This window comes from Bufo bufo, chromosome 1 (genome assembly GCF_905171765.1).
Source record: "Bufo bufo chromosome 1, aBufBuf1.1, whole genome shotgun sequence".
NCBI lineage: Eukaryota > Metazoa > Chordata > Amphibia > Anura > Bufonidae > Bufo > Bufo bufo.
In genome coordinates, this window is record NC_053389.1 from 53,245,526 (window position 1) to 53,270,075 (window position 24,550).

General features: G+C 43.0%; 1 protein-coding gene across 1 annotated transcript in view; it reads right to left on the reverse strand.

Annotated features, from left to right (window-relative positions):
• Window positions 1-8,656: 8,656 nt before the first annotated feature.
• The window catches only part of EPHA8 (EPH receptor A8), a 98,917-nt gene continuing 83,023 nt past the window's right edge, over window positions 8,657-24,550 (reverse strand). Inside the window, exons 6-17 of the mRNA XM_040415534.1 lie at window positions 24,030-24,154; window positions 23,507-23,669; window positions 22,965-23,061; window positions 22,745-22,812; window positions 22,228-22,353; window positions 18,127-18,312; window positions 17,730-17,791; window positions 17,253-17,462; window positions 15,643-15,792; window positions 11,969-12,159; window positions 9,033-9,188; window positions 8,657-8,771 (exon numbers count right to left, since the gene is read on the reverse strand). Coding sequence (XP_040271468.1) covers window positions 8,657-8,771; window positions 9,033-9,188; window positions 11,969-12,159; window positions 15,643-15,792; window positions 17,253-17,462; window positions 17,730-17,791; window positions 18,127-18,312; window positions 22,228-22,353; window positions 22,745-22,812; window positions 22,965-23,061; window positions 23,507-23,669; window positions 24,030-24,154 — 1,649 coding nt within the window. The remainder of the gene's footprint in view (window positions 8,772-9,032; window positions 9,189-11,968; window positions 12,160-15,642; window positions 15,793-17,252; window positions 17,463-17,729; window positions 17,792-18,126; window positions 18,313-22,227; window positions 22,354-22,744; window positions 22,813-22,964; window positions 23,062-23,506; window positions 23,670-24,029; window positions 24,155-24,550) is intronic.

Consider the following 24,550-nt stretch of genomic DNA (forward strand, 5'->3'; position numbering starts at 1 on the left):
CATATTCTCACCAAAGCCATAAATCTTAGGTTGAAACCATAGACTATGTAGTTAAAGCTTGTGTAGTTCTACATAGCTATCTTTTATTGGAGGAACCACTGCGCCTGGACCCGCAAGAGGTTGATTGCACACCCACCAGGCTGCAACATCTGCGGTACCGTTTAACCCTTGCCGTGGCCCGAATGAGGGACTGTTTCGCCGATTATTTTGTTTCTGAAGCAGGCAGAGTGAGTTGGCAGGATAATGTTGTTTAATTGTTAACCCCTTAAGGACCTAGGACGTACCGGTACACCCTATTTCCCGAGTCCTTAAGGACCCAGGACGTACCGGTACGTCCTGACTTAAAATCTGTATTCCGGCGCCCCAGGGGTTAATTGGAACGGGATTTCGGCTGAAATCATTCAGCCGGCATCCCGTAACAATGCAGGGGGGGGTCATTTGACCCCCCCGTATCGGCGATCGCAGCAAACCGCAGGTCAATTCAGACCTGCGGTTTGCTGCGCTTTTTGCAGTTTCTGATCGCCGCGGTCCCTGACCGCGGGGATCAGAAACTTTAGAGTGGCTAAAATAAATATTTTTCACCCCCCCCTGCACCCCTGCACGATTTTATGCCGGAGGGTGGTGCCGGGGGCGGTGTCGCAGGCGGTGGGGGCGTTGCGGGAGGCGGGCGGTGCGGCAGGCGGGATCGCGATCCCCCGCCCGCCTCCCCATGAACGATCGTTGGCTTCTAGTGGTTGCACCAGGGTGCCAGCACATTGCTGGCACCCTGGTATAAACGATAAACGGCTGACATCTGTGAAGATGTCAGCCGTTTAACCCTTTCCATACCGCGGTCCGTACGGACCGCTGTATGGAAAAAGTTAACTGTCATCGGTCAGGGAGCTCCCTCCCTCTCCATCGGGGGGCTGCTGTGCCTTTGCAGCCCCCCGATGGAGAGGGAGAGAGCCCCCAGAGAGCCCCCCTCAGCCCTGTGCTTACCCTTCCCCGTCTGCGCAGTTCTGAGCAGACGGGGAAGGTTCCCATGGCAACAGGACGCCTGCTCAGGCGTCCTGCTGTCCATGGTGCTGAACAGATCTATGCTAAAAGCACAGATCTGTTCAGTGTAAGTAAAATACAGTACTGTACGATATATATTGTTCTGTACTGTATTATACAGACACCAGACCCACTGGATCTTCAAGAACCAAGTGGGTCTGGGTCACAAAAATGTAAAAAAAAAGTGAAAAAAGTTAAGATAAAAAAAAAAACATTTATCGCTGAATAAAAATTAAAAAAATAAAATAAACTACACATATTAGGTATCGCCACGTCCGTAACGACCTGATCTATAAAACGGTCATGTTACTTTCCCCGCACGGTGAACGCCATAAAAATAAAAAAATAAAAACTATGAGAAAATTTAAATTTTGCCCACCTTACTTCCCAAAAAAGGTAATAAAAGTGATCAAAAAAGTCGCATGTACGCCAAAATAGTACCAATCAAACCGTCATCTCATCCCGCAAAAAATGAGACCCTACTCAAGATAATCGCCCAAAAGCTGAAAAAACTATGGCTCTTAGACTATGGAGACACTAAAACATGATTTTTTTTTTTTTTAAAATGAACTCATTCTGTAAAACTTACATAAATAAAAAAAAAGTATACATATTAGGTATCGCCGCGTCCGTATCGACCGGCTCTATAAAAATATCACATGACCTAACCCCTCAGATGACCACCGTAAAAAAATAAAAATAAAAACAGTGTAAAAAAAGCCATTTTTTGCCATCTTACGTCACAAAAAGTGTAATAGCAAGCGATCAAAAAGTCATATGCACCCCAAAATAGTGCCAATCAAACAGTCATCTCATCCCGCAAAAAATGAGACCCTACTCAAGATAATCGCCCAAAAACTGAAAAAACTATGGCTCTTAGAATATGGAGACACTAAAACATTTTTTTGGTTTTAAAAATGAAGTTATTGTATGAAACTTACATAAATAAAAAAAAATGTATACATATTAGGTATCGCCGCGTCCGCGACAACCTGCTCTATAAAAATACCACATGATCTAACCTGTCAGATGAATGTTGTAAATAACAAAAAAAAAAAACGTGCCAAAAAAGCTATTTCTTGTTACCTTGCTGCACAAAAAGTGTAATATAGAGCAACCAAAAATCATATGTACCCTAAACTAGTACCAACAAAACTGCCACCCTATCCCGTAGTTTCTAAAATGGAGTCACTTTTTTGGAGTTTTTACTCTAGGGGTGCATCAGGGGGGCTTCAAATGGGACATGGTGTCAAAAAAAACAGTCCAGCAAAACCTGCCTTCCAAAAACCGTATGGAATTCCTTTCCTTCTGCACCCTGCCGTGTGCCCGTACAGCAGTTTACGACCACATAAGGGGTGTTTCTGTAAACTACAGAATAAGGGCCATAAATATTGAGTTTTGTTTGGCTGTTAACCCTTGCTTTGTAACTGGAAAAAAAATATTAAAATGGAAAATCTGCCAAAAATGTGAAATTTTGAAATTGTGTCTCTATTTTCCATTAAATCTTGTGCAACACCTAAAGGGTTAACAAAGTTTGTAAAATCAGTTTTGAATAGCTTGAGGGGTGTAGTTTCTTAGATGGGGTCACTTTTATGGAATTTCTAATCTAGGGGTGCATCAGGGGGGCTTCAAATGGGACATGGTGTCAAAAAACCAGTCCAGCAAAATCTGGCTTCCAAAAACCAAACCGCGTACCTTTCACTCTACGCCCCGCTGTGTGCCCGTACAGTAGTTTACGGCCACATATGGGGTGTTTCTGTAAACGGCAGAGTCAGGGCAATAAAGATACAATCTTGTTTGGCTGTTAACCCTTGCTTTGTTAGTGGAAAAAATGGGTTAAAATTGAAAATTAGGCAAAAAAATGAAATTCTCAAATTTCATCCCCATTTGCCAATAACTCTTGTGCAACACCTAAAGGGTTAACGACGTATGTAAAATCAGTTTTGAATACCTTGAGGGGTGTAGTTTCTTAGATGGGGTCACTTTTAGGGAGTTTCTCCTCTAGGGGTGCATCAGGGGGCTTCAAATGGGACATGGTGTCAAAAAACCAGTCCATAAAAATCAGCCTTCCAAAAACCAAACGGCGCACCTTCCACTCTATGCCCTACTGTGTGCCCGTACAGTAGTGTACGACCACATATGGGGTGTTTCTGTAAACGGCAGAGTCAGGGCAATAAAGATACAGTCTTTTTTGGCTGTTAACCCTTGCTTTGTTAGTGGAAAAAATGGGTTAAAATGGAAAATTTGGCAAAAAAATTAAATTCTCAAATTTCATCCCCATTTGCCAATAACTCTTGCGCAACACCTAAAGGGTTAAAAAAGTTTATAAAATCTGTTTTGAATACCTTGAGGGGTGTAGTTTCTTATATGGGGTCACTTTTATGGAGTTTCTACTGTAGGGGTGCATCAGGGGGGCTTCAAATGGGACATGGTGTAAATAAACCAGTCCAGCAAAATCTGTCTTCCAAAAACCATATGGCACACCTTTCCCTCTACACCCTATTGTGTGCCCGTACAGTAGTTTACGGCCACATATGGGGTGTTTCTGCAAACTACAGAATCGGGGCAATAAATATAGAGTTTTGGATAAAGTGGTTGTACCTGCGCTATCAATGAATCACTTTCCTGTCTCTGTGAGCAATTAGTGCACAGAGCCACTGCTAAATACCTAAAGGATGACGGCTGCCCCGATCCAAATAAACATGCATATATGCATAAAGATAATTGCGGTACCAGCGCTGGGATAGAGAAAAGGGAAACGCAGAAAATAATAGCTAATACCTGTCCCGATGGATGGCTGCTCGATGATGCTGTAGTGCAGGGAGATTCTTCAAACCATCCATGATGCAGGGCAGGTTGCAGTGCTTCTTGCTCGACTTCGAAAAAGCGCGCGCCACTCCGGCCAGTAGCTGGTGTGCGCACGAAGGAGCGTGTTGGTAAGGAATTCCGGAGCGTGGAGTCTGACGTCACACCTGTCCTACGGAAACTTCAAAGGACCAAACAACCAATCCTACGCGTTTCGAAGCCTACTGGCTTCTTCGTCAGGGAACTCCCTGTGTGCTGTCCGCATTCGTATGTCCATTCCACGGCCCCGCAAAAAAATAGAACATGTCCTATTCTTGTCCGTTTTACGGACAAGTGTACGACAGTTCTATAGAGGGCAGGAGGTTCTGTTTTGAAAAATGCGGATGAAACGCGGCCGATATACAATTTGTGGACCGCAAAAACATCCAGCGGTTGTGTGCATGAGCCTTAAGGCTGTATTTCAACTACCACATTGCAAAACAGCAACAAATCACATGAAAACTGCAGTGCTGATTGCGATCATCCAGTTGATCACATTGAGCTTAGATCATCGCTCAGCAGAACCCAGGAGTGGTTGGAGACAGACCATCTGACAAGGTCGTCCGATGAACTGTGAACAGCATTCTGCAGCTTGCTATCTATTATGATACATTGAAGCTTCAGAAGCCAATGGTGCAACATTTTTAACTCATTACAAAAACAATCAGACAAAAATAAATGCATTTCAGTAGAAAAAAAAAGCTCTCATTGGTGTCCATAGCCTTTAATGATACCAGTGGAATAGTTTGCGACTGCAATTCTCATGTACGTGGTAATGATACCATTTAGCATTTTAGCTCTATATTTAGTATGACGTTTTTACTCGTGTCCTCTGTCGCTATGATGCAATGCTTATAGGGGTTGTAGCCAGAGACAAGGGGCTATTCTGCTGGTGGAGTCACTATGTATAAACATTACTTATCCTGTACTAAGTTACATTCTGTATTATACTCCAGAGCTGCACTCACCATTCTGCTAGTGGAGTCATTGTATACATACATTACTTATCCTGTATTATACTCCAGAGCTGCACTCTCTATTCTGCTGGTGGAGTCACTGTGTACATACATTACATTACTTACCTGTACTGATCCGGAGTTACATCCTGCTGTATTATACTCCAGAGCTGCACTCACTGTTCTGCTGGTGGAGTCACTGTGTACATATATTACTTATCCTGTACTGATCCTGAGTTACATCCTGTATTATACTCCAGAGATGCACTCACTATTCTGCTGGTGCAGTCACTGTGTACATACATTACATTACTTATCCTGTACTGATCCTGAGTTACATCCTGTATTATACTCCAGAGCTGCACTCACTATTCTGCTGGTGAAGTCACTGTGTACATACATTACTTATCCTGTACTGATCCTGAGTTACATACTGTATTATACTCCAGAGATGCACTCACTGTTCTATTTCCTGACTACATACAGATGGTACCAGAGCCAGAGACCCCAGGTCCGTGGTTACCAAACAACAACAATGAGCCGGAGGAGCTTCCTTAGGACAATATTTTATTCCAATGAGAAAATGTGAAGATCTGTAATAAGGTCATGAAGGGTGACATGTACAGCGGTTCATCTTGGAAAGCACATAGAGATGTACAGTAAAACAGCACATGGCATTGAGGTTGTTCATACAAAAACAGCTTCCATAGGAAGAAATGACCAATATATAATATATCGAGAGTTATCGATCCATAGAAAACGAAACCCCTCCACGAAATTCAAGCTCAAGTAGTTTAGTCGGATGTGTGGTGGTTCTGAGTATTGCCTGCTCCTATGTGCATGGGGAGCAATACGTCTGTATTATTGTCCTGGTGTAGGTTACAGCAGTGAGACATCCTGATCCTCAATCCAGACCCAGCGTTATCTCACAGTCAACATCCGTCCGGTATCCAATATAATTTTCTGAATCCTTGGGTCTACGAGCATCTACAACAAGAACACTCCACCCCACTGGCCTGCACCCTCAAATGTAAAACCTTACAATCTGTCATTAAACAAAACCCAGAATCATGACCATGGGTGATAGCTCTAAAAGTCTCTGGTGAGAAGGGGTCATGTTAAGTGACAGATTTTAGAGAGTCACATTTCATGGTGGTTCAGGAAGATAGCGATGTAGAGAAATTATTCCATTCTCATTTGTTGGTAGATTTTCAAAAATGTGGGATTTTAACCAAAGAAATTCATAGTTCGGTTTACAGACATTCCACTTTTTTTTTACAATTTAGGATGAATTGTTGAAATTGCATTCAGTTTGTGAAAATAAACCAATTCAGACCCAAAAATAAACTGCAGGAGGCTGAATTCCGGCAGCCACATGTATGAGCGTGGACACAAGGCCTGAATCTCGTGAGCTGTCTGCAGCCTCAGAGTTGGCGGGTAACTCTATCACCAGTGCCAGTAATCTCCCAGACAAAAGTACATCTGCAACACTGGGCCCAGCGGATCACACAATATGCCAGCTCCTTGGACCTCTCCAGTTTATATTTAACCCCCTATTTGCTGAATCGCATAGATTCAGAGCTTTTCAAGGTAAAGACTAAAGAAAACTATCCCCAACCTTTCCTCCAAGATGAGAAACTAGAGACATCAGGGCCTCCAACATATCATCTTCTGCTAGTCAACTGTGTTGAGTCATGACCAAGGATCCCCATTCCTTCTTCTCTTGTCTTTCTGGCATCTACTAGAAGTTGCTAGACTGTTCCCCATTCTTGGTAGCAGCATGAATATAAGGTGAAACACATCAGAGAATGGGAGCAGGTTACAAATCACAACATCAATAAGGAAACATTAAGAACTTTGAGTCATTGTATGTCCATTGCCTCGGAAGAGTCCTTGTTGGAAGTATCCAGTAGTTTATACAATTTCACCTTCGGTCACAAAATTGTTACTTATTGGACACTGTGTGTCCGAGGTGCATGAGACCCGTGTATTCCGGTAGTATTAGGTGCCCCACAGCTTGAGGCCATTGCGTTCCCACCATGTTTCTATCTAGCCATTCATCCATCCGACAGCAGCTTTGGTGTGGAGAGAGAAATGGAGACTCCAATCAGCTTTGTGCGTTTCAACAGCATAAATAATCTCCTCTCATCGATACTCAACCTCAGTGTGTCTTCATGAGAAATGTACTAGAGAGATGAGGTCCACACCACCCCCGTTTTATCTCCCAGTTATCTGGTGGCTACTTATGATTTATTGTAACCTGTGAATTTAGAGAAAAGTGATTGTCTAAAATAGGCTCATCCTCATCAGCTGTTTTACACTGGAATTAGAGACTAATGAAGCTTTCTCTGCATTTCTCTTGGTATTGATTGCATCAGCTCATCCCTTTCACAATTAATCTGACTATTTCTTTATCCAACCATAAGGCCACAGTCATTACTAAAACCTAGTGACCAAATTGTCAAGAATGTATCATCTTTTAGCATCAATCTGGGAGCACTTTCTAATGCAACCTATATGAGTATCATCCATCAGACCAAACTCATGTGAGGTCTGCACAACTCTGGAGACCCTTGTCATCTTCTAAAAGTAGGAAAATTCGTTCTATGAATAAAATTTCTCTAAAACAACTCCAAACTTCCATTATGCCTATCCAAAAGTTAAACATTTACTCTTTGTTACATCTAAATAGATTTATATTGCACACTAGCCTCACCAGTGCATATTGCTCCTTATTCTATTTCCAGGTAATAGTGACCTCTATATACTGTAGGCTGCATAAAAGTAGAACCATATGTGGATTAAAGTGCAATAATGTCATTGAAGCTCCAGGGAAGTACCCATAAAACATTGAAATCCTAACCCATCCCACAGTCACTATGCCCCAAAATCTCTTCCTCACAGACACAATGTTGGTCTGACCATGTGCCAGAATGGTCACTTCCCACGTTCTAGGCAAAACTTGAAGATCTCTCAAAGGTCTCTCTGAAGGTCAATATTAAAGGTTTTCTATGTGCTCCAATTACAGCATAATATCCTACATTTTTAATGAAGCAGGAGTCAAAATCTCCATACAAAATGTGCTATTGGCGGTAAACTCTAACATTCAAGAAGAGGAATCAACTACATGTATGAAGAGTCCCCTGCTCTCCCAGCAGGCTGCAGATTTGGTGGATTGTATATGAAGCCTCAACCAGTAAGACCAGAAGAGCCAGTGGTCCCACACGTAGAAGGCCTCTCTATAGTAAAGACCACTTACTATACAACATGCAGATCTTTTCATGGTCACTCTGGTCAACAACATCACCATTTACTCATAGACATTCAGACTATGGTCTCTATAGATAAGAGTCGGGTGATGACTGAACAAAAGGTCCTCTGCTCCATCTCCACCTGAAGCATCATTCTGTTGTGTGGATTTGTATATAGAGCAGAGGTTCTCAGTAACAACCACAATGTGAAATTGTTTGTGAAGCACAGGTGATGTGGACTTCTTTTGAATTTTCCATTGGAGCCCACACACACAGGTGAGGTATGAAGTCCAGTTCTACCCTGTATCCATAAAGCACCCTGTATATATTACACTGTACTATTGCTATAATAAGACTGCAGCACTAAGAGATATCTATGTAAACACAGCACACAGGGAACCCAAAACAAGATGCCTGGAATGAGTCTATAGAAAAAGCCCGCTCCTACACTTGTTCTGTTCCATGTCTGGACCTCTGCAGAGGGACCCATTCTCAAGCAGAGTGTCCTTTGTACAGTTCAGTTTATCTTGTGGCTTATTCACAGCCAGTCCTCTCCACTGGTCAGCTTCATCACAAGTGCATTCTAGGTCCTAATGTGTTGATGAGATGAGCCCTCATGATTTGAATGCTTGTTAAGATCTTCTTTTGATGTCCTATTAACGAGATTCCCAGTTTCCTGATGTCACTGTGGAGACAAGAGTTCAGATTTTACCTCATGAAATATCATGAGAATAAACAAACAATGACCTCAACATAGAACAGTAAAAACAATAAGAGATATCCTACACCGTTATCAGCCATCCTTCGAACCTCCAAGCCCATGAGTTTATCAAGATCTAATAACACTACTGAGGTACCCATGCAAAAATGATGTCTAGGCAAATGATAAAACTTCACTGTATGTCAGCATAATCCTTCCATGTGTTAGTGGCCCCAGTGTACTTACTCTATATTCATCCTCATGACCATCCCTAGCGACCGGTATCCACCCATCAAAAAGTTGTTCTTGTATTGCCCCAACTTGATGGAATCCAGCCAGTCATCCACTGTGGCACAGCTGGCAAAATCAAACATTCCCCTGTCCAGTCGTGGTTGGGCAATTCTAGAAGAAGAAGGAGAGAGGTCAGTTGTATTCTAGAGCTGCTTTTACTACAATCCACAAGGCTCAGCAGAACAAAGGGAGTGTACGGACAGTTATTCGGTTTATGGTCTCAGTTCCCAGTCGCAAATTCACATCTAATAAGTGCTTCATGCCACAACCCTATTTACAGTAAATAGACTGTCACCTTGCCATTAGTTCAAAGGGTTCAGCGACCTGTCCTGGAATGTGAGCAGGACTGGTTGCCTCCTCTTGCATGGCTGCCTAGGCAGGTGAGGCCTCACTACTCTGCTGTACAATACATGTTAATGATGTGATCCTGCCCATGATATGAAATCATGGCTGAGCAGCCTGACAGGAAAACCTGTAGTATATGCAAGTGCCAGAGTATAGTATGTATATATACACATGCTTGTGGTAGCCATATGGACATAAGAAACTTCAATCAGAAAATGACTGAATGACTTGTAGTGGGCATGCTCTGCAACATGATCTGCCGGGAAGGAAGAAGACTTGAGCTGTCTGTGGCTTTATGGAAGAGTTTTGTGCCATGTACAAAGGTCAGTGTAAAAGGAGGGGGACAGAGGAGCTGTCAGTATTACATAATGATTTCTACAGGAGAATGTTGGTAGCATACTATGTGGCATGATGTGCCGGAAGGAAGAGTACAGTGAGCATGCTCTGTGCTATGTAGAGTGTTCAGTGTGCAAGGAAGTGACGGAAGACTTCACTCTTTGCCATGATTTGCAGGAAGGAAATAGAAGCTGAGGAGCCCCTATAACCTATTATCTTTTATAGGAGAGTGTTGGGGTAATGTTCTGTGTTGCATGCAAAGGTCACTGTGCAGGGAGGAAGGCGAGTATCCCATCACATATGGATTTCTATAGGAGAGTGATGGGAGCTTGTTCTGCGACATTATATTCTGGAAGTGAAAAGGTTCTGAGCTGTCACGATCTATTGATTTCAATAGGAGAGTTTAGTAAGCATGCTGTCATAGAGGTCAGAGGGAGGGGGAGGAAGAGCTAAGCCATACCATCACCTATTGACTTTAATAAGAAAATATAGGGAAAATGCAATGTAATGTGCAAATTTACTGTGCAGGTACTGTAGGAGTAGGAGGTGAGCTGTTCTCATTACCTATTGACTTCTATAACAGAATGTTGTCGGCATATTCTGTGATGTGTGCAGAAGTCATTGTGCAGGTAGGGTGAGAAGGTGATCTGCCTCCATCACCTACTGGCTTATATAAAAGAATGTTGTGGGTATATACTGTGATATGTGCAGGTGGGGAAAGTGGCTGAGCTGTCTCCATCACATATTGACTTCTATGATATGTACATAAGTCACAGTGCAGTTAGGGTGAGCATGTGAGATGTCTCCATCACCTACTGACTTTTATAAAATAATATTGTGGGCATATTCTGTGTTATGTGCAGAAGTCATTGTGCAGGTATGGGGAGGGTGTGAGCTGTCTCCATCACTTATTCACTTCTATAAAAGAATGGTGTGGGCATATTTTTATGTGCAAAGTCATTGCGCAGGTAAGGGGAGGAGTTAAGTTGTTCCCATCACCTACTGACTTCTACAAAAGAATACTGTGGGCATACTCTGTGATATATGAAGAATTCATGGGGCAGGTAAGTGGAGGGTGTGAGCTGTCTCCATCACCTATTAACTTCTATAAAAGAATATTGTGGGCATATCTATCATAATTGAAGAAGTCATTGTGCAGGTAGGGTAAGGAGTTAAGCTGATCACATCACCTATTGACTTCTATAAAAACGATGATGTAAGCATCATCAGGGTTGCCAACCACCCAGAAATTTCTGGACAGTCCATAAAATAGTTGACTTTTTATCTGTGTCCGAGAAAAAAAATTGATGTGTCTGTGGTTTTTTGAGGCTGGTGGTATTTGACTACAGTAGATTATTTTGGTGGTGATTATCATTTTGCAGCTCACAGTAAATACTGGTAATTAGTTATATCAGTATGTTGAAAACTATTACTTATAATCTTTATCAGTCATTATGGTTTTCAATTTTTTCTGTAAAAAAATGTTGGCTGTCCATGATTTTGGGATAGGTTGTCCAGAAAAAAAAGATAAAAATTCTGGTTGACAACCCTCGACTTGATCTATGGCATGTGGAAAAGTCACTGTGAAGCTAGGGGAAGGAGGTGAACAGTCTTCATCACCTATTGTCAGTGGTGAATCCTGTGTAATCTCCCTTCAGCTTTACAACAGAGGTGTTACCTCACATTGTAATCCTACCTTCCTATGATATGAAATTACTGCTGACCCCGGCACTTAACGATAAGGCCTCCTGCACACAAACGTTTTTGTTCCGTTCTGTGCATTGGGGACCGCAATTTGCGGTCCCCAGTGCACGGGCAACCTCCGTGTGGCCATCGGGACGGATCCAGACCCATTCAACTTGAATGGGTCGGCATCGATCCGTCCCGCAAAAAGATTGAGAAAGTTCTATCTTTTTGCGGAACGGAACCCCACGGAATGACCCCGTAGTGCTTATGTAGTGTTCTGTTCCGTGCTTCCGTTCCGCACCATTCTGCATCTCCATAGTGACATGGACAATTAGAATAAAACATCACAAAGAATATATAAACAATAGGTCATTTTCTGACAAGAGAGTAACCTGATAAAAGCAATGAACATGGACTGGCTCAGGTGGGGAAGGGGCCTGGGACCCCTATCCCACATGTCAATGACATGTGAGCCATAGGTGCATGAGGTGTGATAAATACCACCTGTGAGGTGTCTATTTTACCTGCCGACAGTAGCGCTCAGCTTCAGGTGTTCTGGGTTACGGATAAGTTTGTCCAGAATGCTGACAATTAGGGAAAACCGTGGTCTCTCGTTGCGGTCCCTCTGCCAGCAGTCCAGCATGAGTTGGTGTAATGCTGTTGGGCAGCCCATAGGAGCAGGTAAGCGATACCCTTCTTCAACCGAATTTATCACCTAAAAAATAATGAAAATATCTGGATAACTTTTCTAGCATCTTACCCTTTTCTACTCACAGGCCAATATACATCCAAAGCAATATGTTCCTTACCCTCATCCATTTATGTTCATCCATTCAATGCCAGTTTTTGCCTTATATAAGTGATGAATATGTGACTTAAAATAATCCCGGAGTTGTATCTGATCCAGAATACTATCAGTCCCTCACAATAGAACCTACTCTCTGTTCATAAATGCATTTGGTCCCAGCTAGACAGATAAGAAATGTGCGACCTCTATGACCAATGAATGGCTGAGCAGACATCTCCGGCCACTTCCAGAATCAAGAAAATGAGACCTAGTCAGCATTGAAACGTCAGCAGTAGGGAATCAGTGACGTAAGTAATGTTTAATTTTTTCCCCCCATGGGGGATGTTGAGACATCACTTGTAATTATCAGTGTAGTCACCATATTCACATCTTCACACTCTGTTGATGACCTTTCCATTATATGGGAAGGTATTGAATCAAAAACATGAGATCTTGTGAAGATTGTTGATCATAATAATTGGGAAATCTCTTTAAAGGGGGTTTCCCCGTTATAATGATATTTAGGAAACGCCCGAGCCTGCCCCCCTGAATTAGAAGATTCATTCTTACCTGCTCCATGCTGCTCTGGTCCTCAACGCTGCCTCCGCTTTCTCCATCTTCAGTTCCCTGCAGTGTTTCCATCCAGTGGCCACATCACCCCTGAAGCCAGTCATTGGCTGGAGGAGTGCATGTCACCATGCCTATGAACCGCCAGAAGAAGACAGTGTGGAGAACGGAAGATGGAGACAGGGAGGCAGTGTGGTGGACCGGAGCGTTGTCGAACAGGAAAGTATGAATCTTTTATTTCAAGGGGCAGTCTGCGGGCAATTGCTTAAAAATGATAATTATCAGAAAACCCCTTTAAGACTACTTTCACGCTATGTTTGTTGGGTACATCTATGTTTTTGTATTATGGAATAGCACAGTCCGCTGTCACCCAGTAAAAGAACATATACCATTGATTTTTATAATGGGAACCTATACAGTGGCAGAGTTTTTTTTAAGTTTTTCTAGGACCCTAAACAAAGAAAGGCTCACAAAGTGTACTTTGAAAAATTGCTCAGAGGATAGGGACCAGTCTAAAGTTTTAACTGACCGATTTATCCAGAAAGTATATTCCAAAAGAAAACTCATGAAGGCCTACGATAAAACCATGACACAAACCCAGGACGAATTTCTACAACCACAAAAAAAAGTAATTTAATAAAACACATAGGGGGAGATTTATCAAACTGGTGTAAACTAGAACTGGCTTAGTTACCCATAGAAACCAATCAGATTCCACCTTTCATTTTTCACACCTCCTTCTAAAAATGAAAGGTGGAATCTGATTGGTTGCCTTTTTTCAGCGTCAAACCCTTCTTCTGCAAGGGAGGAGACTGAAGAAGCCAGCCCAGTACACTGCCTGTATTGAGTTCCTCCAGTAAAGAAGCACACTGGTTTACTGCAGACCCCAACTCTGTGAACTTACTTCCTATTGGGGTACACCACGAGTTGCCATCCCCTCCGGAGAGCAATAAACACATGATGACAACTCAGTGGTGTCCGGGGAACCCAGCGTAGCGTTGGGTGCACCCCAAACCTGGGCACTGCAGAAGACACTACCTGTAAGACTACATATCACCATCAATAGGGCAACTACATTCAAGAACATTTTGGTTTCAAGCCGTTTTTGAACTAAGAACAAAGCAAACACTCATCAGGACACCACATCGAATAATATCAATGGGTCATTCTATTGTAATCTAGCACTTATTGGCACTCACCCCAACAGAACAAATATTGGTTGGTTGCCCCTCCTCAGGATGGGTCATCATCAAGCACCCCTACCAATCAGCTGTTTTGTTGTAGCGCCATCACTGGAACAGCACAGCACCATTGTTTAGCGGAAAGAGCTGGTAACTGTAGCACTGCTTCCATGCAACGGATGCAGTTACAAGCTCTGTCCACCACAGAATGGATGGCGCTGTGTAGTTTCAGTGCCAGAGCTACTCGGGAACCCACCCCAGCCAATCGGAAATTGATGGCCATATTCTGAGCATAGGCCATAAATATCAAAATCCTGGACAACCCCTTTAAGAGAGCCCTTAGCTAGTATATGGATTAGTTGACTATTACCTTCTCTGATCTTATTAAGAGATACCAGTGAGACAATTCTGACATTACACAGTTTTATTTAATGTTCCCTGCCAGACCCTCAAATATGCACAATCTGAACCTTTTTTGTCCTCTATCAGGACCGGTATCCGTTTGCCCAGTTGTCTAGAACTATGCTGGTCTAGTTATGATCTCTTCCATTTAATAACCGTCAGCTTTACGTTTATCTCTAAATCCACATCTCCTTGTTCCATGAAATCATTCATGGTGACATTCGCGACATCCGCTGTCGGTCCTAGCTTTGAAAGAGGAGCAGTGGATGATTTTGATGCTTATGGTTGTATGATCCCAATGAAGATCCATAGTATTGACGTGCTTGGCCACTAATGTTGTGTGCTGGGACAGCCCCAAATTACTATTGGTAACCTAAAAACCACTGTGGTCCGCCACATACTATCTAATACAACTATCAGTAATCAGAATGTGAACTGATCAGGCCAGTCCTGTGTCTCATACATTCCTTTTTAATTTTTAAGGGTACTTTTACACTAGCGGCAAGGAACTCTGTGCTGCCGCTAGTGCACACGTGCCCCCGGTCTACCGCTCCGGCCCCATTGGCTATAATGGGGGCGGGTAGAAGTTTCAGCGGCAGCATGGCAAACATGCCGAGAGGCGGCTGGAATAGAACTACGACAGGCTGTTCACCCACCGGAACAGCCTGCCGGAGTTCCTTGCCGCTAGTGTGAAACTAGCCTAATTTTCCATGTGACTTATGTTGCAGATACCACCTGACGTGTCACATGACTGCAGACATTTTCCAAGATGGCTCCACTTCTGCTCCATATAATATCCCCTTGCCTGCATCTGTCAATCAAACAACATCACTTCCTTTCTCAGTGACCACAAAGTCTCTAAGTGACCTGATAGTAGGGTTCATTTAATAGTAACTGGTGGGGGAGACCATGGCGGGGAGACTCAACCATGGAAGCCAGAAGCAGCTGCGTCTAGTCCTGGACTAAGCTGGGTGGACACAGGGAAGAAATGGCATATAAAGGTGGTCTTGTGTCTGGAGTATGAGGTTGTGGTGGAGGAGTTCTTGTAGAGGAATTTCACTTTATGCCAAAGAACATTTGGCACCAAGGTTCTGGACCTTGACCAAACCATTAGCAGGTCACTAATGTAGGATCACGTATTTCCCTAGCAACCACATTTTACACCCTATTGCTCCAAAAAAATGTGCATTTTCCAAAGGACTTAAAAAAATATAGCACCACTCGCAGTAATCGCAGAATAATCAATGAAAAGGATACCTACATCTCGATTGGTCATGTTCCAGTAGGGCCTCTCTCCATAAGCCAAGACCTCCCACATTACAATGCCGTAACTCCACACATCACTGGCAGAGGAGAATTTACGGTAGGTGATGGCTTCTGGTGCCGTCCAGCGGATGGGGATTTTTCCTCCCTGGAAAGGCAGAATAGTCGTCGTGTCATATTTTATAACATGAAAATAACAATGTGAACCGAGAACAATAGGGGCCATTTATTAAGATCCCCTATGCCTGAAGCTGGCTTAAAAGTCGCACCCATACGTTTTCTTGTCAAGAATATGGCTGAAATAAGTGTTTATGAGCTGTCAGGAATTCAGAGATAAGGCCTTCACATGAGCTGTTAGAATAGCAACATGAGCAAATGTATAAAGGAAGGTGATAGACTGAAACTTAACCCTGTAGGACAAAAACTGCTGAAAATGTTTAATAAGGATCATTTAAAAGAATGCTTTTAGCCCAAAATGAGTAAAATGCAATCATAAAGAAAATATCCCTGAAGGTGCTCATGGCTTTTAATAAACATCTATTGTGTCTGCCTATACTCTACCTAAAACGGAGTATCACCATGTAAACAGATACAGAGAGAACAATGTGAGCAAACGACAATGGACCAGACAGAGAACAAGGAGACCAGAAACCAATGTGAGCGCGGAATAAATGGACCCTTGTTTACACAGGATGATTTGCTGACCAGAAAGAATGATTTTTGGCGACGGCCAAAACACACGATCACCCAAGGAATGAGCATTTTATACCTTTTTTTTTATAAACTCTCGGGAACGAGTTTATACTAACATTCTTCCCTTATAATTGGGCAGATTGTCGGTTCATGCAAAAGAACCTTAGACAGGTTGTCTAGACATGCACTAAAGTTTATTCCAGAATTGTGGATGCTAAATGTCCCATATTACGTCGTCTGTGGTGTAAACCATACTGGTTTACACTTGGGAATTCTGGATGATAAGTGATGATTTAGGTGTCTACATCCGCAATTGCAAGAATGACAAACTAAACGATTATCACTTGTCGTTCCATTGTTCAATGCTTTTACACTACACAATAACTGGTCATTTTCACTCGATTTTACGTCTTTTTTATGATTATCTACTTGTGTAAAGGGGCCTTAAGTTTACACCATCTACAGGATTAGTAAATCTGTCCCAATGTGACCAGAGAAAAATGTAAGCATAGAACAATGTGATAAAAACAATGTGACTAGATAACAATGTTACCAGTGAATGATGTGATCAGATAACAATAGGAACACGTTCGCTCAACAAGGAGCAGAAAAAGAACAAAGCACGCTGCTCTGCTATCTATACAATTACCATACTTATTAAAAACATGCATTAAACACTATAAATAATAGACTAGCTACGCGTTTCAGTGGCAGGTCGCCACCTTCATCAGCTGTGTTTACAGCCTGACAGAGGTGGCAGTCCGCCACTGAAACGCATAGCTAACCTTTTTATTTTTAGTGTTTTATGTATGTTTTTAATAAATATAGTAATTTTTTAGATAGCAGAGCAGCGTGCTTTTGTTCTTTTTCTGCTCCTATAAAGGATACCTGTATGCACCTATACAGGTATCTCACCGTAGTTGTGTATGCGGCATCGGGGTCATCCTCCAATATCCTGGACAATCCGAAGTCTGACACTTTACACACCAGGTTGCTGTTGACCAAAATATTACGAGCTGCTAAGTCCCGGTGAACGTAGCCCAAGTCAGAAAGGTATTTCATTCCGGAAGCAATGCCCCTTAATATGCCAACCAGCTGGATTATAGTGAAGTGGCCATCTCGGCTCTGGAATAAAACATACGTGTTACACCTACCATGGTCTTCCCACAGCCCTTTTCATTATAGACATGTCTCTAGAATCTAATGTGATGCGAGATGTTCTCCATCCTGTGGCTCTCCAGCTGTAGAAAAACTATAAGTTCCATCATGCCCTGACGATGGGAGTTGTAGTTTTGTAATAGCTTGAGAGCCACCAGTTGGAAACCATTGGTGCACAGACACACGTGGACTAGAAATATTACTCTGCGCTGTTCTTTCTATCTACATACATACCCTAAGGAACGTGTCCAGAGAACCATTCTCCATATATTCTGTTACAATCATCGTCAATTTGCCTGTAAACCAGAAGAGTAGAAATGTGAACATATCCCAGAAAGGGGGCATAGAAGGGGTAAATTTGATTGGCTATATAGAATAGCAACTAAGTCCTAGTCCTAATACATGAAATAGTCTACAAACATATCTTATCCCATTCCCCTTGTCTACCTCGACACAATACTGCAATGTTGTGTTCTGATATACTGGTAACTTCCCTTAAAATATATCCTTGAAGTTCTTCCAGTGTGTATCCCTATGTAACGTTACACTACGCCTCATATCATGCTGCAATATCCCTCATCAATATATGACTCTTGTGCTCATTTTTGTAAGAATGAATTGCATTGCATACTCCTGGTCACCACGCCCTCCAAGTGAATGACATTCGGGTGGTCAAACTGGGCCATGATGCTGGCTTCAGAGAGAAAGTCTCGTCTCTGCTTCTCGTTATATCCAACTTTTAAGGTCTTGATGGCGACTGGGATCTCACGTTTCGCTGGCAGTTTCAACCGCCCATAGCAAACCTCTCCAAACTCTCCTACAAAGGCAAGGAGGAAAAATGGGACAAAATAAGATGGTAGACAACACAAGATAGAATCCACATGTCCGGGCTCCAGCAGCGTGATCCTCAGCCTTAGCGCAGCCGCGCCGGGAGAGACGCACTGCTGATCCGTGCCCCCTGGTAACACAACAGCACCTTTAGTAACAGAATGCAATGCTCAATTTTTTCCAGCAGTGGGTGTGTGCTGGGGGAGATTAGCAGAGGGCTGATTGCTCAGCTGCTCTTTTACTGTGTCTAGGGTGTTGGACTAATGGAGCGTCCAGTCAATTGTCCTATCAGGTGCTGATCCAGGGACTCGCCTCTCTATTTAAATCCCTTACTGGCCTTACACCATTGCCAGTGATAGTCTGTGACTCACTAGCTGTGTTCCTGGGAATTGCTCCTGTGCTTATTTAGATTGCTCGTCACAAATCAGCGGGTGTGAACCCACAATGCCACTGACTAGCTATTCTCTGGAGGGGCGTGTCTAAACAACTACCTGGTTTTCACTAGAGCTCAGATGGTGAAGATAGACTTGAGCTGTTAGGGTAGTTGCCAGGAGCTACTCCAGAGCAGTCAGAGGCAGCTGGTCGAGGCGGACCAGGAGATACCTGAGTAGGTACCAGCAGTACAGCGTAGTCAGGCAGGCGTGGTCGTGACCAGGAGCAACAGTGCAGAATCAAGGACGAAGCAGAGGCGTAGTCAGACAGGCAAAACGTCAGGGCAGGCAGCACAGGTACAGGTCAGGCAATCCGGATCGGCAACAGGAGAGTCAATGCAAGCAGGCAGGGAACAGACGAGAAGCAGAGTCCATGAACGAAGCATAAATCAGGAGCACACGTGAGTATCAGGAACTTAGAAAGCACAAGGACCTTGACACTGAGGCACCTGGGAAGGGGTCCGAGCCACCTTAATACTTGCCGGAGAGCCTGACTTGGTCAGTAAGATCATATGAACCAACCAACCCCTGCAGCCCAGGGAGTGATGCGTGCTGCCCCCAGGGCAGTGAAACCAGGCACCAGCAACAAGCATGCTGTGGCCAGGGCTGAATGGAACCTGTGGAGCGGAATCCTCAGCACCACAGCATGTACAGGCGACAGAGTCCAGGACTGCAGCGGTGGACAGAAGAATCATCGCTGAGCATGGCGCCCAGGTCCACGGCGGTAAGCGGGGAGCAGTGGTGTAATGCAGCCACTGTTACACTCGTGCATCAGACCCCAGCTTGTCTTCTGACCACTCTCTGACTCTTGTTTGGTACTGCATAGCCCGTCTGGGTCAGACCCATTTTTGTACGACTCTGGTATTGTGTTTGTCTGTCATTGTTTGTTAGTCCGTCTCTGCACTTAAATAGCAAAGGGATCATCGACCAGTTGCAGTCTAGCCATCTAGGGTTTGCACTGCAAATAGTTAGGGAAAGCAGGCTGCATTCTAGCCTTGGGGTTCACTGTCCTTGTCTGTCCCTACCTACAGTCGTAACACCAAGATAGCTAATTCAGTGGTCCCTCAGGTTACAATATCTATTGGTTTCGGAACGACCATTGTAATTTAAAACCACTTGTGTCCATAACTCCTTGGAAAACTAGTAATTGGTTCCAAAGACCCAAATGTCATCCCAAAATAAGAGAAAGTGAAGATATAAGAAAAGTAAGCAGATAACTAAAACAAGTAAAGCAAGTCCTTACATATAACACAGTAAGAAATAGATGGTGGAAGCCGTAATTCCCTTTCCATGATGAGGACAGGGGCTTCTTCAGTGTTCTGTGTAGCACACAGTGTACCAGAAAAATAAGATGGAGCCGCCCTCACTTGACATTCAAAAGAGCAGCTCATCCTGGCACAGACAGGGGGCAGTACAGAACATGTAGTACTGCATTGTACTGTAAAGAGAAGCTACCATACAGCCAATAGAGCCACATTGAGTGGTTGTATCTGAGTGTGAGGCATTGTATGTTGAGTATGGTTTCAACATACAATCGGCCAGAAAAGACTATTGTTAGCTGAAAATATTGTATCCTGAGGCTATTGTATCCTGAGGGACCACTGTATTTTCAAAAACGCAGACAGCATAAGACAACCTAAAGATGTGCCAAATTTCTGACAATGGCTCATGCTGAATGATAAATCTGGTGCATGACCAAACTCATATCTAATGGTATATGACCTACAGTATTTATTGTCTTACTTTGCAGCAGAATTTTATGGTAAATTTTTGGTACAACATGTAGAATCTTAGTCCATGCCCTTTTCTAGCTAAGCCATGCTCCTTGATTAGTTGGTTCAGTGGACTTTTTCTAACCCCTTGGCACCCCCTGATGTAATATTACATGTACGAGAGGTGTATTTAGCATAATTGCAAGCTGATACCACTCCATACGCAGAGGGTGGCAGCTGTATAATACTACCGGCACCTGGCCACAACAACCAGGATAACACCGATCATTTAGCCCCTTAGATGCTGCTGTCAATAGCAACTGTGGCATCTGAGTGGATAAAGAGAAGGAGAGGGCTCTCTCTCTGCCCTCCAGTCATAGCCCCAGGAGCGAAATCATGAGGCTTCAATAAGTTGCTATGACAGACTGGGGCCTTGTGAAAGCTTCCAGGTCCGTTATAGTGAGCCACCCGGGAAGCCAAGCCTGAGGCTGTCATAATCCCATAGACTACTATAGTATTTAGGCAGCACGGAGGCTCAATGGCTAGCACTGGTGTCTTACAGCACCAGGGTCCTGAGTTCAAATTAAACCAGGGACAACATCTGCATGAAGTTTACATATTCTCCTTGTGTTTGTGTGGGTTTCCTCCACATTCCAAAAAACTCCAGGCAAATTGGCCTACTATGAAATTGACCCTAGAGTGGGTTGGGATTGAGTGCCTATATCGCAACCAGGTAGTTGTCCCAGCCACATAACTGTGAGAAAAGCACATTACAAATGTTGTTTGCCTATTCTAAACCTTTACACAGTTCTGTAGACAAAAAACATTTATGGCCATTCAAATAAAGTGCAAAGAATTTTTTTCAAAGGTTTTTATTTTTTTATGTAGTAAAACAAGTAATAAATAAGTTATATCAGTTTGGTATTGTCGTAATTACACTAACCCACAGAATAAGCTCATCATGTCACTTTTAATGGATAATGAGCACCATAAAAACAATTTTCCATTTTTCAAAACAAGATATAAAGAATTAAATGGTGCTATTAAAAAATACAACTTGTCTGCTAAAAAGCCCTCATAAGGTTGTATGAATGGAAAATGTAGAAACATTATGGGAAAGCGAACAGGCAAAAGTGAAAATTACCCAGTTTCTTGAGGGGTTAACACTAGGTACACCAAATAATTTGCCAAACTGACCCAAATTTTGGCATATTTTACCACAAGGTCTACACATCACATTTGTGGGCCACTGTGTGAATGTGAAGTTCTAGAATGGTCACAATGGCCCACATTTACTAAGGTGATTGTACCTAGATCTTTGCCGCAATTGGGTTAGTTTTTGGCACAATTTGGTGCCTCTAGTAGTAGGTAAATCCACTGAACCTAGCCTGCCAAGGATTTGTGACTTAGCCACAAAGAAAGTTTGTTACGTTTTGCTCCAAAATTGTTCCCAAAATTTGGAACAAAAGTCTGTACCATAGGTGGTACAAATGTGTTTAGCCATGCACCAAATTTGTCCTTCGGCTTGAGCCACGTTTATAAATCTGACACATGTTTAGAATGCCTAAATCTACATTTTAGGCAGGATTAGTAAATGTGTGTATCATCAACTGGGAAAGAGAAGGGCAATGAAGCTGTCATACAGAGGTCACCATAGACACGCTCCCGAGGAGAAAGCTGGCCACAAGGGTATTATAGTTTCTTGAGGTCAAATGATAATTAGGAAGAAGCTTTTCATTATGTTACCGAAACTGTACAAACCAGATCCAATTATCTTTTCAATCTTGATTCTGGAAGCCTCGATCTCCCGAGCAAATTCATGGACGGCCTGGCAGGGATCTTCATAGGTGTGAGGGTCAACGTAGAGCTTAGACTCTGCCAAGGTGACTATAAGACAGAGACAACAAAGCATCCATGGCTCGTCATGCAACCCAACATACAATAATATGTGAGCATTATAAAGTAAATCAAGCGGCCACTATTGTTCTCCCTCTCCTCCCAGACCTTCAGAAAACCCAGAGTTGTAATAAAGTTTTAATTGTCCCAATTCCTCCTCTAGTTAAACTCAACCCCGTGATTATCACAGTACAGACTGGCGTCAATTTAATTTCAAAGGATTTTTCTAGCTCGTTCTGGAGATTAAAGCAGAAGTTGAGATACATCATTTCATCTTTTGCTTCTGTGATTTTAATTCCTCAGCATGATAATAACTTCCAGCGTCGGAAGCATCTAATGATATTAACTGATTTATCTTCTCCTCCTGCTGACTTCAACTTACTTTGTCCGTTCTGATAATGCATTTTCTCCTCGTCAGAGTCCTGGAAAGCCTTGCTGTATCCACAGTGTCTGTAGAACGGAGGGACAAACCAAAGATAGGAGACAGATCTGACAACACTCAAAGAAATGTGTATGAAATGAAGAGCTGGTAAAGATGCCCGAGAGCTCGGAAGAGTCACCACCACCAAAATTACCATAAACCACCCCGCTCCCATTCCCACCTTTTTTTGCAGATCAGCACAGCCAGGAGAATCACCAACCCGGTAATTAATGTCAGGCAGATCCAAACTATCGTCATGGTGTCATATCTTAGGGCCACTGAGACATAATGATAAAGCAAATACATTAGATGTTATATAATTTTTTATATTGTGTTCATGAGTCAATTAAGAGAAGGATTGGACTGTTGGATTTCAACATGCCTGATCCTTTTCTCCTCACCTTGTTCAGGGTAAAGGCATGCACAACCAAAATGAGACACAATGTGGGTGGTGGGGTCAGGAGGGACAGCTGTCAGCTAAATGACCGTTTATGGCCAGCCTTACTGGAGAGTGAAGAAGCGCTCAGGACTGATATGAAGCAGAATAACTACTGTACATATCAGCCTGTTACAGTATATGTGAAAGACAGACCTTTTCTGTAGGACTGGGAAGTTTCATATATGGATACAGAAGTTCTTCAATATATGACCTGCATTCTCATTGAATGTCTATCATTCCGCATGTGTTTTCTACTTTATATCCCAGCCTATACTGTCACTTACTTTCTTTACTAGTCTCCACCTCTAGCGTTTGGCTAAACCTCCCACCGCCAGCAGAGGTGCGGGCCCGGACCTGGAAGACATAGCGGGTGGAAGGCTTCAGTCCAGTCACTATAGCTCGGGTGTCCTTAGACTTCAATGTGGAATAGCTCTGCATCTCCTTGTCCTAAGACCCAGAAATAAAAAAAAAAAGCATGGAACAATATCCTGATGAAAATAGGACACAACTAATACAGAGAAGAATCTGGTCCAGGCCACTAGACATATACACCACGGTGATGGGATGAGGTTTTCCACTGTCAGGTAGCAATGGTAAAGGACAACTGGACTGTATACAGATAAAACATGGTGGTGTATGGCAATATAGGACCACACGTATGAAGCCGCCAACCATCTATTGTACTTGGGTACAGTCAGTTACCATTCTCATGAATGACGTATGATGCACTGAGATAATTTCAGGCATAGTTGCTAGGTCAGTAAACAAACAGCGTGTGTATATAATGTAATAGCTATAATTAGTCACCTTTTCAAAGTATTTGATCTCGTATTCCAAGATGATGCCGTTGGGCTGGTCAGGTTCTTGCCATATTAGTGTAACGCTGTTCTGTGCCGTCTTCTCTTTACGAATCACCAGAACCTGAGAAGGGGCTGACAAATTACAAATGGAGCTGCTATCATTTTCCATTGTTTTATCCTGTGAAATACATTGTTTTAATCACATATAATGCCATAGTTGACAATGAGAGTAGTCTCTGAGAGACAGGAGTCAATCACTTACTCTTCTCTCTCAATGAACCCTCTCAATCACTAACTTTTCTCCCTCAGTGAATCCCCTCCATCCTTGACTCCTCTCTCTCAATGACGTCTATCTATCACTCACTTTTCTCTCTCAATGAACCCTCTCCATCACTAACTCTTCTTCCTCAGTGACCCCTCTCCATCACTGACTCTTCTTAATCAGTGATTGCTCTTTATCACTGACTCTTCTCCCCCAGTGACTGCACTTCATCAATGACTCCTCACCTTCAGTGACCCCTCTCCATC